The sequence below is a fragment of the Callorhinus ursinus genome, unplaced genomic scaffold (assembly GCF_003265705.2).
Source record: "Callorhinus ursinus isolate GAN/ISIS: 27379988/994484 unplaced genomic scaffold, GSC_fseal_2.0 scaffold4, whole genome shotgun sequence".
NCBI lineage: Eukaryota > Metazoa > Chordata > Mammalia > Carnivora > Otariidae > Callorhinus > Callorhinus ursinus.
The window spans coordinates 6,340,746-6,356,723 of record NW_027397066.1 but is presented as its reverse complement, the minus strand read 5'-3'; the positions used below and the strand labels follow the sequence as shown (position 1 = coordinate 6,356,723).

Sequence of the window (15,978 nt, the reverse complement as noted above, 5' to 3'; positions counted from 1 at the left end):
CACAGCTATTGTGTGGGCTGGCCACGCCAGCTGTGGTGGGGCAGGGGCTTAGGTTGCCTCCTGATTGATAAGGAAAGGCAGCCTGGGGTGTAGGGTCTTAACTGTTTGCGGTCCTAGACCTTTTGTGAGCTGATGAGAGCTATGGGCTGGTCTCCCCCAGCCCTCACCTCCCCAGGGTTCTGTGGCCTGTAGGGACAAAGCCTCTTCCTTTGTGGACAGCTGCCTGGGATAGTGCCCCCCCCCCCACAACATGCTGTCTGGGGTCCTCGGGGACGTCCTGCTGCTCTCTGGGTCACAAGGTCACACTGCTCCCTAACAGGACCTTGCAGGCCTTGTATGGCTGCCTCTCTGACCCAGGCCACCCAGTGTGTTCCCCGTGCTGCTCACTGTCTGTGAGGCCGGCCTGCCCTGCCTTTGCCTCCCCCCCCGGATAAGGCCTACTACAAACCCCCCCCCCCCCCCGGATAAGGCCTACTACAAAACCTAGCTCCCAGGAGGCCTTTCTGACTTTCCTCCCTTCACTATTGGAGTATGTGGTTTCTGGCAGATGTAAAATAAATGACAACTAGTGTAAGCTCTTCAGTGAAGCAGGAAGGCCACCGTCCTGTTACACACACGCCCCCCGAGCACCGCTGTGTTAGAGAGGTCAGCCCTGTCATGACGTAAATCGCTGTCGGGTGGTCCCTGGGCTGTGCCAAGGCCAGGACCCGTGCCCGCTTTTGCTCATCAGTGTATTTCTCCTCTTCGCCCCAGGAAGGTGCTCAGTAAACATCTGGGGGGGGGGGGGTTACCTGGAGACCCACACTGGCATCCCTCCAGCCTTGATGCACGTGACTCAGGGGCCTCTTCTATCTTTCAGAACACGCAGTGCATTCCAGAAGGCTTGGAGAGCTACTACTCGGAGCAAGACTCCAGCGCCCGGGAGAAATTCTACACCGTCATCAACCACTACAACCTGGCCAAGCAGAGCATCACACGCTCGGTCTCACCCTGGATGTCCGTTCTGTCGGAAGAGAAGCTGTCCGAGCAGGAGACCGAAGCCGCCGAGAAGTCGGCCCAGTGAGGTGGGCAGGTTCCTTGCGATGTGTCACTTGAAGGTAACAAAGGGACTCGGAGGGACGTTTCATTAAATATAATTCCCGGTAATTTAGAGGTCGCTCATTTATGGTGCAACTGCTTGTCTGCTGATGCCGCTTTGCAAATAAACCTTGCTGCCAGCCGCCCACGGGCCCAAGTGCATCTCAGCACTGCTTAAAGAGCTCTGACACCACTTTCCGTGAGAAGGAGTCTTAATTTAGCTACTTTACTGGGACTTATTGGATGCTATCAAAAAATAAATTTACATCGGATACGCCAGGGGTTTGGATTCAGATAAATAATGCATTTTGTGGAATTGGTTTTTTTACCTTCCCCCACCCTCGCTGTTTGCAGTCCTTATTCCACAGCCATATTTAGAGTGAGCCCCACTTTGCTAAGAGCAAACTGTACTTCAGAAGTTCTCCCGACCTTCAGTCAGGCAGCAACAGTGCCGTCTCCAAGACGCATGGTAGTGAGAGATGTAGAGAAGGAAGGATATAGGGCAAGCGCGCTTTCCTTCCCCATGCTCATCCCTAAGTGTGCGAGTGTCCCGCAGCTAGGCACACTCGGGGGGCTCTGTTCCAGCTCCCCCCCAAACTGGAGTTGGCATCTTGGTGCAGAGAGCACCCGTGTTTTGCTCCAGCGCATGCAGACCGTGTCCCAGCAAGTGAGGTGAGGGGCTGTGGAAAGCGAGGTCCCTGGGCCGTGGGCTCCAGGACTCTGTCCTCCTGTGGGTAGTCCATCTGCTCTGTGATGTGCTGAATAGGAACGAAACCCCTTTGGTCTTTATGTTCTCTTCTGTTATGAATAAATTCGCACCAACAGCCCTGTTAGCAAGATAGTTTTCAAAAACTTATGTTGGAAAAGTGAAAATGTAATTGCTGGGGAGCCAAGACTAATTTTTATTTTGTGAACCAGAACTCCTTTGATGTAAGAAGCAGGCAGGAAAGGCTGGGCGGGGCTGGTGTGGCAACTTGCAAACCCAATGATGACATTTCAATTCACAATCTTTGTAAGAAAATGCTGTTTCAACCTGAATCTTGACATTAAAGTATATGTTTACAAAATTGCCAGTTAGATAAGTGTGTAAGATGATTAAATAGAAAAAAGACATCCGCAGACCTTTTCTTCCATGTTATTTGAGTGTGTTGTTTCTGGTGGACATGTCAAAAGTTTCACTGTTTTTTAGTAGATCAAAAATAAATGACAACTAGTGCAAGATCTGTTGCAAACAAGCCTGGTGGTCACGGCCGACTCCGTTACTGCTTCCCAAACCCGATTTTATTATCAAAGGTGTTCTGAAACCATGACCGTGGGCTCGGAGCCGGGGAGGGGTGGGGGGGGAGGGTCGAGGGGAGCGTGCCTGAGCTGTGTGCAGTGAAGGCCGCAAGGACGCACGGCGAGCAGGGACCGTACATCTGTGAGCGCGGCCAGGCCCACGGACATGCCCCACTAAGGCAACACACCCCTCTGGGCATCTAGTAGACATTTTATTGATGTAAATTCACTCGCAGGTTAACTTCTGACACTTTCACTGGGCACACAAGGATCCCCGCGGCTGCAGGACAGACTCGTACCGCACACGGGGGAGCCATCCGCATGCACACGGGGGTGCGGGCCCGCGAACACCCACGTGCTTTCTGCACAGACGTGGCTCCAGAAGTCTCGGGCTTCCCACTGCAAACAGGCGTTCCTATTTGTTTCCTCGACGGTCAGGCGCACAGGTCCAGGAGCCGCAGGCCAGGTTCCTGCTCTGGACAAAAGCTCCTCGGGCCCCAGGGGCCCCTTGCCAAGTACCCAGAGTCTGTCCCCACACTTCTTCCCTACCCGGCAGGCAGGTGTCCGCTGCACGTCTATGCTCGGACCCGCCGACAGGACACGAAGGAGCTCTAGTTGCATTTATGAGATTAACAGGGCAAAGGTGCGTTTTCTAGAACATGGTGACTATCACAGGGCTCAGGCAGACAAGACGCCACAGGAAACAAAGAAATGATCATTGTTGTGAAGTTACTAGCCAGCGCTTTTCCCGAAGCCACCAGAAGGGCAAAGCGGGAGCCTCCCTGAGCCCGGCCTCCGGGCAGCCCCTCCACATGGTCTCCGGTGCAGGTGCAGCCGGGAACCCCCCCACCCCCACCTCACCCACCTTGTGTCAGGATCGCTACACAGGCCCCTTTCCGTTTGTGTTCATTATTTTCTTTCTCAGCTACCAAATGGGCTTAAAACCACAGGTCTGGGTGTCCCTTCGTGAGAGTGTCCGTCTGTCCCAGCCCCCTCCCCCCCCCAAACGGCTGATGATACCATCCGCTCGCAGCCCGGCTCCGCTGCGGAGACCCCCGACGGCGCGCCATCGGCCAGGAGCAGCGAGGGCAGGCTAGCCGTCGTACCAGTCCAGGAAGAGCAGGGAGAAGGAGCACATCACCAGGAAGAAGAGGACCCACACGCGGAAGCCGGCGTTGTTTTTAATGGCCTGGGGCGGGGCGCGGGGAGGGGGGGCAGTAGCTCAGGGATTTGCGTCACCAGGGATTTTTGCTTTCAAAAGCCCTCGAGTGCCCCACCTGTCCGCATGCACTCTCCCTCCGCTGGGCTGTAGGTATACTGCTGGGGCCTTTGCTTACCGTAATCATTCAGCAGGACCATAGAGTGGGTTTAGAATCCATCAGCAAACAAACAGGTATTTCCCTCACTCGCTGGCCCTTACTCAGAGATCCTGCACCTTTCTCCCAGGAAACACCCAGAAACGGCCCACGTGTGTCCCAGGGTTAAAGCCACACACACGGACCTAGAGCGCCACGGCCGGCCGGCCACGGTCCCCCAGCAGTCCAGTGGCAGTGGTGGCCCATCAACCCAGCCCGAGCACCACGCTCAGAGGACAGTCTGCTCAACAGAGTCCACTATTGTGGCCCCCAAAAACAGGGACCAGGGCTCTGGCCCTCGGGGTAGGGTGGGGGCGTTCAACAAGCTTCTCCAGTGGCGCCCACCCCTGGACTGAGGGAGCTGGTCCAGCCCTTGCCAACAGTGACCTCATGTGCCTCCAATCGCTCCTTTGGACGCCGGTGAGTCATAGCTCTTGGTAACGGCGGAGGCCCCGGGGTTTGTCAGGGGTGGAAATGGGACCATCCGGCGCCGTCAGGAGGTGAGCCCTGGGGGCTGGGCCCCAGCAAGGCGCTCAGGCGGCCCTCCCAGCATGACGACCGCGGCCGCCGGGACTCAGTGCCACACTGGGGAGGCCTGGGGGGCCCGCGAGTTCTCACCTCTCTGATGTCTTCATTACCCTCCTTGATATTCTCGGTTGCTCCGACAACTAACTGGTGAATGCTGTCGATCTCGGCTTCCTGGGGAAGGAGAGTGACAGGTAGACCCAATCTCTGTCTCCTTCCCCAAGCATAAAGACACCAGAAGCCACCAGCTGCCACTTACGAAGGGCCGGGACTTTACAAATATGAGCCCGTGAGTCCTCACGGCGCCCCGAAGGTTAGGCAGCAACCCCATTTTGCAAAAGGGAAACTTAGGGTTCAGAGAAGTTTGGTAACTTGCCCGAAGTCACACAGCAACCAGGCGGCAGGACCAGGACTGGAACCCAGGGCCTGTGCCCCTTCCACCCCCAGCGGCAACCTGCGGTGCCACTTGCCCGGCAGGAAGGGACAAACACGAGAGCTGCCGACTACACAGTAGCCACCACAGGCCAGGGGCTTCCCCTCTGGTCTCTACGCTTTATGACGTCCAGAGACGTAAGCTTCCACACACGTGTGCTCTAAAACACATGCCAGAGAAAAAAGGGCTAAAATGTACAAACATTAGCTCCCACATACTGAGAGGCTGCCATGAGCCAGGCGTGGGTCAGGTACCTCTACTCCAGCTCCGAGAGCGAGGCAGGGGACAGCTGCCCCATGCCGTGGAGGGCACCCCGGGTCGGAGCCAGTCCGTCTGACCCTGCCTGGCCTCTGAGCTCTCCTCCCATGCCCAGCTGCCTCTAGAAACAAGGCGTATGCTCCGACACGGACCGCTGACTTCACTGTTTTAGGTGTCAGGACGCTTCTAAGTGAAGAGTTCCTTCAGCGTGCTATTAAAAAGGACAGCTCTTACGAACCTGAACTCCCAAACTGTTAGGCTTCATGGCTGTGAGGTTTAGGGCAGGTTTTGTGAGTGGGGTATCTTAAGCCAACTAGCCCAGTTCCATACAACAGAGCCAATGATTCTGTCTTTGAAACCCTTCCATGGTCTGTGTATGCTACAAACAAAAGGACAAATTGATCAGGTCTGTAACAGTTTTGCCAGTTACTGGCTGGAGGAATTTTAGCAGGAGAGGCAGGTACAAGTAACATGAAAATCCTCTTATGGGAACAATCCTGTTTGCTGTGTGGACATGACAGATGAGGGCACGGACCTGGCATTCGGAGAGGGCCAAGTCTGGGCTCTCGTAAAGGTCGACTGAGAAGCTACCACCCAGCAGGCGTTGTGCCGGATGCTTCCTGTGGGTTATCTCTGAGCCTTACAACGGCCCTGCAGGGGTCACTCCATTTTATAGACAGGCAAACTGTAGCTGGGAGGCTACCATGGTTACCCGAGGGCATCCAGAACGAAGATCTACCTGACTCCTTTCACCATGTGTTCCACTGCATGCCCGGGGCGGCACTCGGTCTGGCCTGGGCCGCCCAGTGGGTCCAGAGCAGAGAGCTCCCCGCCACGCACAGCGGCTGCACCAGGGGGACCAGAGGACCTCCCCTGAGGAGCCCTCTGAGTGCCCATGGGCCAAAGCACACGGCTCGGGATGCTCGGCTGCAGAGATCAGGCAACCTCACAAGAAATATCCGGACTTCATAGTATAGTCTTTTAAGCTAAAACTTTAAACGATAGTTTTTCTTCTTTCTTACCTGTTGTAAAACCTTCTCTGTGAATATCTCTTGGAGTCTGGAAATTTCAACCACTCTCCCTTCGATTTGCCTTCATTTAAAAAAAAAGACGTCACAGGCAACCATCAGTACTTGGTAGTCCTAACAAGAATGCTACACATTTCTAAAGGGACCGTCTAAGTGAGAATGGAGGGGACACCACCACAGCCTCCAGAGAGGGAGAGGGACACCATGTCATCTGTGAGAGAGGGAGGGGGCACCATGTTGGGCTCAGGAAAGGAGACAGACATTTTATTTCCTGGCTCTCCTTTGAAGTCTCTCAGCTTGGGGGGGTGTACTACAATTTAGAAACCTGCCCTCCCCTATAAGCTGACCCACTGTGCCCCTGCCTAGTAACCACAGTGACATGGTGGGGATTCGAAAGAAAACACCAGAATGTGCTGACAACTCAACTTTGTTACTACTCAGTAGGTTGAAGGAGAGCGAATTTGCCACTCAAACCGACTTCCTGTTGAAAGGAAAAACCCTGATTCCATCTGAAAAATATGTCTGGGTTCAGCAGCAAGTGTCTGAGCTTCTCCCTGTTTCAGGGCCAGCAAGGGTGCCCCCGGGGGTGGGCTGGGGGCTGGAGTGGGTCTAGAATTGGGGACGGCTGAGCTCCCAGCCCAGGAGGCTCGCTCTTAAGGGCAGGAGGTGGCCACTCCTCCCAGAGCTTCTAGGCGCGGGAAGGGAGAGCGAGGTGGATGGGGCCAGGGACAATGAGGGTGGAGTCTCAGAGCAAGGACCACAGAAGAAGGGCGAAGGCCACAGAAGAGCATGGGAGCTGTCAGAGGGAAACGCCTGCAGGCGGAGTCCCCAGGGCTCTGTGGGTACAGCGCCGGGATGCGTTTTCTTTTGGGATGAGCCCACAATGCAGGAGGGTTTCTGTGCCCTGCAAAATCCCAGGCTTCCCGTTCGGATGGTTCAAACATTCTCAGGGAAGTAGGCCCCAAGTGCTTCCCCTAGAGGACCAGCCAGCGATGGTTCACATGGGTGAACACAGCCACCTGCCTTTGCAGCCGACCCCTTTGCTGCGGGAGCAGAGAGACCCTGGCAGAGCCAAGTGCAGGAGGCTGCCCTGGCCAGCGGTTCTTCACAAGGCCCCCATCTCACCAGGGAGTCATGAGGTGCAATTTGCAGTCACTGGGAGCAGCACATGGGGGGGGCCTCCCATGGGCCCACAAGCAGAGGGGAGTCACATGGGCAGCTGCCTTGACCCCCAAATGGCTCAAGATTGGGGGGGGTGCATGTGGCCAGGGCCACAAGTGGATGCCGGGGCCCCAAAGTTAGTCAAGTTCCCAGTTTCTGGGAAAGCTATCACACAGGCCATCAGCCCAGAGAAACCACATACACACCTCACTTCATCAAATAGGCTGTTCATTTCACCAATTAGGCGCTGGTTTTCTTGTTCAAACTGCAAGGAAAGAAACACATTAAGGGTGATGTCATACTCAAAACAACACAGCCAAAGGCAAGCATCTAGCAAGGCATCTACACAGAGATCTTTGATCTGCCTGCTAAGGATCGCCACTGAGTCCCTCCTTCCGGCATCAGCATGACAACATCCCCGTGGCTGGACCTGTCCCCACCTGCAAGCCGCCCTGATGCCCGCAAAGGTGAGCCACGGAGGCGCAGGGGGCCTGTCATTCTGCCCCTCTGCTCCGTTCCGGCTCCCACGGGCCTGAGCTGCCGGCCTCTGGGCCCGTCCGTTGTAAGTGGAGCAGTGAGGCCCAGCAGCTTAGCTGGGAGCCACGCCTGGCCAGCCTGCTGCCACAGGAGCATGGGCCCGGGAGCCAGGGGAGCTGTCCTGCCGGGGCTCAGGCTGGCGACCAGGCTTCGGGACTCAGTCTGGGTGAGATGCCACCCTGACACGTGGGAGCTCGTCAGAGCCCAGGTGACTATGGAGCAGACAGCTGCTCTCCGGACCATTCTTGCCGACTGGACTCTGGCCCAACAAAAGGATGGCGTGTCTGAAGCTTCGCCATGGTGTGGGGCCAGACGATCTCCTCCCCCCACCCTACAGGACCAAGCACCCTGCCTTCGCATGCCCACTCAACCCACAGCGCCTCGCCCACGTCCCACAGACCCGGTTCCAAGGCCACCTCCTCCGTGACCTATCCCGGGCCCCCGAACTTGAAGCTGTTTCTCATTTTTCTAACCTGGGCCTAGCACCTTCCAAACATCTCTTAGGAGATCTTAGGCCCTGTCATAAGCTGTGCACGTCCCAAGCGCCCCGTGTGACTATGAGCTGCCTGGGGGCGGGAACCACGTCAAACCCGACTCAGAAAGGACCGCACACCCGTTCTTCCTTTCACATCTGTTAAAGCTGCAGCTACGTCCACAGCTACTTTCGGACACACTGTCCGTGCCAGGCGCTGCGTGGGGGAGCAAATGGAAGCAAGCTCTTGCCATCCGGAGGCTTTGCCATCCGACTGAAGATCCGGCTACCCCTTGCCCAGTAAGACAGCGGAGGGAAGAGAAAATGCTTATGAAAGTCACAGCGGTCACCAAAGCCATGCTGAGCATGTCACACCCAAGGACCCACGGTCTCCCTGCCGTCCCATCTGGCTCCCACTTCACGGGGAGGGAAGGAGCTGTGCTCCCTCACCCCTGCACCTGCCCACCCTGCTCCCTTTGCTACACCTCCTCACCCCTCCCTGCGTTTCCCCGTCCTCCCCGTGTGCCTCGCTCACTCCTACTCACTGGACATGGTTGGGGGGGGTCACTTCCTCCTCTCGTGTCCCTCCAGCCCTCCGTTGGGTGCCCTCCGCCCTGTCGCCACACCCGTGCCGCACCCGCCCCTTCCCTGGCACCTAAGCTCTGCTCCCATCATCTTTCAGTCTCTTCCAGTCTGCCCCCCACCCCTCGGTCAGAGCGGTCCAAGATGCCTGTCACATCACACCGCCCCACACCAGCCCCGTCCTGTGGCCCTGCAGATCGGCGCAGAGGTGCGGCCTTCTCCTGGAGCCTGCCGCCCGCCCTCAGCACAGGCTAGCTGGGAGCTAATGGTCCCTTGAAAGCCGGCCTAGGCACCTTCCTGGTGACCAGAGACATCAGGCAGAATTAATCACCTTCCTCCATCTCCTCTTGTAAAAAGCTCCTCTGCACTTGGCCCATCGCTACATTTCTCGCCCCTATTGGGGCATCTTCCCTCCTGGGGTGGGGCCTTCCCCTCTGCCCCCCCCCCAGCGCAGGGCAGGGCCTGACACGCTCCAGGGCACCAGTCCCCAGCCCTGCTGCTTGTCCAAACACAAAGACACCTCCACTCCGAGACCCCAGACCCACTGGGTCAGAAGACTGGGGTTGAGGGGGGCGAGCACAGCTTGCAGAGGGGCAGATGTGCTGGGGAAGCGTCTGAAGGGCCACCCCAGCCCCCGGCGGCGGGCTGCCTTGCTGGCTGCCCACACGGTACCCAGACGGCCCTTCTCATTGTGCATGGAGCAGGCTGTTTAAGGGAATAAAAGCTTCACTCTGGAGTTTGAAGGTATCAGCTCTGTTAACAGTTACTTAAGAGTCCAGGATTTGGGGCGCCTGGGTGGCTCAGTCATTAAGCATCTGCCTTCGGCTCAGGTCATGATCCCAGCGTCCTGGGATCAAGCCCCGCATCGGGCTCCCTGCTCAGCGGGAAGCCTGCTTCTCCCTCTCCCACTCCCCCTGCTTGTGTTCTTGCTCTCGCTCTCTGTCAAATAAATAAAATCTTAAAAAAAAAAAAAAAGAGTCCAGTATTTAAGGAAAAATACAATTACTTAGCATGTAGGTACTAATTTACTTTCAAGAATTCTCCCAGGTACTACTCAGGGTTTTTTTATTTACTTATTTTTGCAGGGGGCATTTTCTTATTTTTCTAACAACAAAAGATGGCCCTGTCCTTTTAAATCCTCAGCCCTTTTTTGCTTTTTAAACTGTTCCTAAGCAAGATTAAGTAGGGGTTTGAGGTAGTTTATTATTACTGGAATGTCCCCTGGGAACAAAGCTGTTTCCTCCCCAAATCCAGGGCACGTGGCCCCCGCCGCACCTCCTTTAAGGCCTCCGGGTAACTGTTACTTCTGCAGGACTCCTGTCAGCAGCAGTCAGGAGTGGGACTGGATTCTGGCTCTGATTTCCTTTCAATCCCTGGATTCTTAAGGCCACCGAGAAGTACCCAGTCCCCGGAGGAAGTGAGAGAAACAAATGCCTCAAGGAGTCAAGCAGCCATAGGGCTGAGGAGAGAGGGGTGCCGAGGCCAAGATCTTCATGGAAAGCGGCCTCCATTTGGGGGTGGGAGTTACAATGACACCGTGTTTCCAGAAACAACAAAACCTGTTTCCCACAGCCAAGTGCAAGGTAGTCACTTCATGAGACCTGGCAGGGCTCAGGTAGATCGGGTACTGGTCAGGCTGCTGACAACATTCACTTGCACCAGATCTCAGGGTGGTTTCTGATGCTGTTGCAGTGGCAAACCCGTATACTTCACGTCTCATCTGCTGATAAGACAGGGAGCGACAAATGCTGGCCAGCAGGGGCAGGCGGTGGACATGCTTGGGACTTCAGTGAGCCAGCCCCTGTGGCCTTGTGGTAACTCCTTGGATGACCCTGGACCAGTCACTGGCTTCTGTCTGGCCAGTCATGTGACAGGGCCTCCTTGTGAACAGGTGTGGTGAGGATGCGAGGGTGGGGAGGGATGGCTCCTCCACTTTCTAAGCTGTATGCCTTTGGGCAGATAACTTTCCTGTGCCTCTGTCTTCGTCACGAAAATGGGATGAGAATAGTACTTAACTAGCAGTTGTTAAGAGAAAGATGTGCTAATACATATAAGTTGCTTACAAAATGCATGGCACACAGGAAGCCCTCACTAAGTGCTAATTGTTATTATTAATCTCTCTGGGAGTGAGATTCCAGATATGCAAAATGAGTCATGAAATGCTCTGAAGGCCCCTTCCACCTCTCTGGTTTCAAACTTTAGAGGGCCGCTGTGTCTCCCAGTCATCTCTCTCTCTCCAGCATGAGAAACGCTCACACAACATCTGTCCCCCACAGGGACAGGGACTTCACAAGGTGCAGGGCCTGGGCTCCATGGTCAGCACCAAGGACAGGGGTATCCACAGGCCCCCGGGAAAGGCAAACCCAGCTGGTCTAAGATACACGTCACCCATCTCTGTGAGGCACTGGAAAGGGGGACGTGCGGCCTGCATGATGGGTAAGGTGGACAAGAAGGGTCTGAGAGGCATGAGAATAGCCAGACTGTCTTTGTGGGCCTCCTGCCATGGCCCCTTCCACTCCATACTGTTTGCTCTCACAGACACGATGCCCCCAGCAGCCTCCCCCTGACCCCTAAACCACAGTGGTAGGCACCACATTTAAAGGTCTAGGACTCGGGAGCTCTCCATAAAATGGGGCCTGCAACAGTCCCCACCACATGGGGTGGCACACATTAATAAATGCTGAAGTGCTCAGAGCAGTACTTGGCATGTGGTGTGTGTTACATGCGTGTTAGGCAGTATTATTTAACGGCTTTATTCCATTTAGAAGTCAGTTAGACTTCCAAATAGGGGGCCCCAAAAGGGTTTATAATCTGGTTTAAAGGATGCAAATCCACATTGTGAATACATTGTTACAGAAATCCTTTTCTAATCTAATCCTCTTTACTATAGTTTTAAAAAGAAAATCACTCCTACAAAGGCCTTTGAGTGTAAAATGAGGCCAGAAAAGGTTATTTGCATTGCAAAGACGCAAGAGCAGCTAACTGAACCGAAGACTATGAACCCACAGGGGCTCAGCCTAGAAAGCAGTCTGCCCCCCTGGCCCAGGACCTCTCGGGGGTCTTCAGATGTGATTATCTGTGCCCAATAGCTTCATACTCGGGGATCTGTGACCCTCACCTCCCTCCTCACACATCTGCCCCCGTGAACCTGAAACCTCCCCAAGGTGTGGACCTCAGCCCTCAGCCGTGTGGAGCCCAGATTCTACCAACAACTCTTGCAATGAGCGTGGCCACAGATCGAAAGCCTTGCCAGCCAGGCACCTGGTGCTTCCAGGGGCTACCACAGGGGACAGGGGCTAGGGACACCTTTCATGTAGGTTTAAGAACAGAAGTCATATGCACATCTTTAAAAATTATGCTAAGGAATACATCAATACATGCAGATGGTTTCACTTGAGGCAAGTAAAATGAATGCAGGCTTAGAAAAGGAGGTATTTTCTCTATGTAACATCAGAAAACAATTTGGTTTCACTCAGCCTGACCACAAAACATCTGCTTATATTAATGCAAACGTTAATATACCTGCATCATGGGTTATAAATGGAAATTCACTGTGCAAATCATGTAACACTCTGCAACTATTTTGGAACATGTAACAACTGCTCCTATGGGTGAAATAATGAATTAAATTGATATTATAGGGCTTAATTCATTATTTTACCCTGAGGAAAAATTCCAAAACAGGGATTATGAATTATGACCAAAATTTGCTACAAACCCTTTCCAATTTAAAACCAATAGTGCCCTGCTTCTTTCTCTTCATGTTCAGGGTTGAGCCTGTTAAGTAAGATTTGGGTTGGCCAAACTGTTAGATATGGAACTTAGCTATCATTTCCAATTAAGAGAGAGGTTAACTGAACATTAAATAGGTGGCCATCAAAGTTCTGAACATCATATCCTGCTGCCCAATCCACTTGCAGGAACACAGTACAAATTAGGGAGGTCTTGCCGGTTCCGATGGCTTCAGTCACCGGTACTGGGACCCTGAAATAACTAGCATTATTGGAAATGGTCAGGAGCATGTTTACAGACAGTGACTCAGTACAGGACCAGGAAGTGGAAGCACGGGGCATCAGCAGTCATCAGGCACAGAAAAGCCTAATGACGGGAATCCTTAATCTTCCTCTCCATTGGCTAAATCCCGTTCCAGAGATGTGCCGTGAGTGCGGATGTGCCCAGGGGCTGACACCAGCTGAGCAGCTCCCATGGGCCCTGCGCACTGCTGGGTACTCTTCCACAAGCTACTGCATTCCCAACAGTTCTGTGGGGTGGTGATTTCTGCCACACTCAAGTTCACTGAAGCTAATCTTCTTGCCCCAAATTACACAGACAGTAAGTGATACAAAGAGGATTTGTAACTGACTCTGTCGAGTCTCCAAGCCCACGCACTTTCATCACCTCTCACTGGGATGGGGCATCAGTAGATGCACTTTCATCACCTCTCACTGGGATGGGGCATCAGTAGACTACAGACATCCTGGGTACCAGTCTTCCTCTGGTCCACCCCAGCATTCGTCTAGAGGCTTCTAAAGGTCATGCATTGGCAAAGGTTAACAAACTTCTGCTGCTCACCACTACCCACAGGAGGAAGGCAAACTTCTCTGGCAAACAACTGACTCTTATCCTAGCTACTTCACTTATGAAGTGTATAAAAGGAAAGAAAAAAGCCTTAAAACAGAAAGTAAATTCTGCTTATGTACAAATCATTCAAGAGATGGAGCTATGCATATTTTTTCTCCAGCAAAGAAATGCAGGTCCTGTTACATTATTTGGGGGAACGTGAAATCATTATTTTCATTAATAAAATTCTGTACAAACTGAAGAGAAACTGAGATTTTAAGAAACTTCTGCCATCATCTGGCTATAGAAGAAGGGAGTATGATCTAACTGTCCTTCCCTTCCATTGGCTGGCTCCCCTGCCTCAGCCTGCCTCCCTGCGGAGCATCCCCAGGGCAATGTCCTTTGCCTTGCTCCGCTCTCCCCGGGATGAACTGTTTCAAACATCAGCAGTAGGATGTCTCCCATATTCACGTCTCTAGCCTGAGCCTCGAATCCCACTGCCCACCAAACACTTCCCAGGGATGTCCCAGAGGTGCCCCAAACACACACCTGTCTAAAATGAAATTCGGCATCCCCTGACCCGCCCAGCCTGCTCTCCCTTCTGACTGCCAGCACTTTTTCCCAAGTCAGAAAGCTCCAGGCTCCTCCTCCCAGTCCAGGCCACTACCCCGCACCTCTCTCATCTCTGCCTCCACAGCTGCACCCTGACCGACCCCCTGTCACCTCCTAACTGGAACCCACACTGCAGTCTTTCCTTAGCCACCCTCCACATTCAAGGCTTCTGGCTCCCACGTCTGCTGGGCCTGGGGGGCATGGAGCACCTACTCAAAGTCAGAGGGTGCATGCTGGAACCTGGGAGAATCTGGAGGAAGGCAGGGGCCTGGCAAGCCACTTAAAGTTGACTTAGTCCCTTAGCTCAGAATTATTTTTGCCTGTAAAAAACAAAGACAGCTCTGCTGATTCTTCCAAAGCATATACCACAGGCTCTGAGGGTGTCCCCAAAGCAAGTCCTAGGCAAGTCACGGCTAACAGGACTATCACTGCGACCAGTTTTGCGCTTCTAAGGGGCTGATTTTAAAGAGGAACCACTCGTCTGGGGGGGAGTAAATGTCTGTGAAACCATGTTGTGTATAAAATACATATAAAACTCCACTGAGCTGCAGTTCCCACCCACGTGACCCCTTGATGCTGCTGTGAGTATGGCAGGCACACCTCAGTCCCCTCTGCACACGTGCAGCTGTGGCCCGAGCATCTGTGCCCTGGCCGGTGTCTTCCAGCCCATGCAGCAGACAGGTGTGCTGCCACTCCGAGGGGGGAAGGCTGGGGGACCGTGTGAGCATTTGCTGGGTGCCTGGCACTGTGACGCATGACCCTCCTGGTTGGCTCACTCACTCATGAGCCCCACCGTGGGTCTGGCTCGGAGAAGAAACAGCAAGTCTGGAAAGCAGGAAGATTCTGAGTCAGCGCTCTGCCCCTGAAAGCCGATGTTCAAGAGAGAGGACCCGTGCACCTGGCCACCCTCGCGGGGCCCCGCCTGCAGACCCGCGCATGTGCCACTGCTCAGCGGACCCCGGGAGGATGCCCATGTCAGTTTGCCACACGGCTCCAATACCGGCTACACTCCCTTAGACCACCAGATCCCCTCAGGGGCTCCAGTGAACTGTGATACAGGGAAGAGTGCAGGGTTTGCAGCCAGGGCTCAGGCCACAGGACGTGGCTTGGCTCTACTGGCCCTGCGACCTTGGAGGGCTTTAGAGGTTTGGTGCCTTATTTTTTCCAAATGTACAGAGGGATATTCCTGCTTCACTGGACTGTTACAAAGATTAAATAAGACAACATATGTAAAAGGCCTGGCATATAGGGGACATTCATGAGTATACATAATAGCAGTAATAACTTAAAGTGAGAATGTTCTAGTAATGCTTACTGATGATCCTGCCTATGACACTCATCAAAGGCGCTCATTGTTCGAACACCATTCTAGGCTCTGGGACTATGGCCACAAAAACAGACAAGTTCCTGCTCTCGTGGAGGGACAGGGAATAAAGTGGGGTACAGGGAAAGAGTGGCTGGGGGCCTCTGCAGGCTGGGTGGTCGGGAAGGCGTCTCTGAGAACACAGCAGTTGAGACCTGCAAGGTATGAAGACAAGTGGAGAGAAAGAGCCTGGCAACACAGACGCCTCAGTCCAAGAGGCTCAAGGCCGGGATGAGACTGGATCTCTTTCTTACTTGACAGAGCTTTTGGCTCAGAGCTCTACTACCTCTCTTCTGGAACAGGAGCTTTAGGTTAGGAATCGGGGAACTGAGGATTAGTAACCTCTACCACTCGTTAACTAGAGCACTTTGGGCCACTTTACCGCTTTTTGCCCAAGTTAACAGGAGATGGTGACGCGCCACCACCTCTGAGCCTGACTGTTAAGAGGATCACGGTGAAGATGACCCCAGCAAAGTCCTGTCCCCCGTCAACTGCTGCACAAGCTAAGGTGTTGTCACTTGTCAGGGATAGCCAATGAAATGCGCCAAGTGGGACCCGGGTTCCTAGCTCCGTAGGCAGAGGACAGTGTTTTGCCAGGGCCGCGCTAGGAAACACCTGCTCCCCGCCCCAGGAAGACAGATTCCATTTGGCTCGATCACACCAACGTCTGAAGTGTATACAGGCACTGCAGTAAATGAGCTGGCAGGCGCTCGTGCCAGAACTATCAGTTTCCTTTT

The 15,978-nt window shown here is 54.0% G+C and overlaps 2 protein-coding genes across 5 annotated transcripts in view; one reads left to right on the top strand and one right to left on the bottom strand.

Moving 5' to 3' along the window:
• The window catches only part of NSG1 (neuronal vesicle trafficking associated 1), a 29,199-nt gene extending 26,863 nt beyond the window's left edge, over positions 1–2,336 (top strand). Inside the window, exon 5 of the mRNA XM_025887813.2 lies at positions 860–2,336. Within this exon, the coding sequence (XP_025743598.1) occupies positions 860–1,063 (204 nt within the window). The 3' untranslated portion in view covers positions 1,064–2,336. The remainder of the gene's footprint in view (positions 1–859) is intronic.
• A 212-nt stretch (positions 2,337–2,548) lies between these two features.
• The window catches only part of STX18 (syntaxin 18), a 116,482-nt gene continuing 103,052 nt past the window's right edge, over positions 2,549–15,978 (bottom strand). For all 4 annotated transcript variants that reach the window (XM_025887183.2, XM_025887184.2, XM_025887186.2 and 1 more), the window contains exons 8-11: positions 7,322–7,380; positions 5,949–6,018; positions 4,329–4,409; positions 2,549–3,544 (exon numbers count right to left, since the gene is read on the bottom strand). In XM_025887183.2, coding sequence (XP_025742968.1) covers positions 3,449–3,544; positions 4,329–4,409; positions 5,949–6,018; positions 7,322–7,380 — 306 coding nt within the window. In that variant the 3' untranslated portion in view covers positions 2,549–3,448. The remainder of the gene's footprint in view (positions 3,545–4,328; positions 4,410–5,948; positions 6,019–7,321; positions 7,381–15,978) is intronic.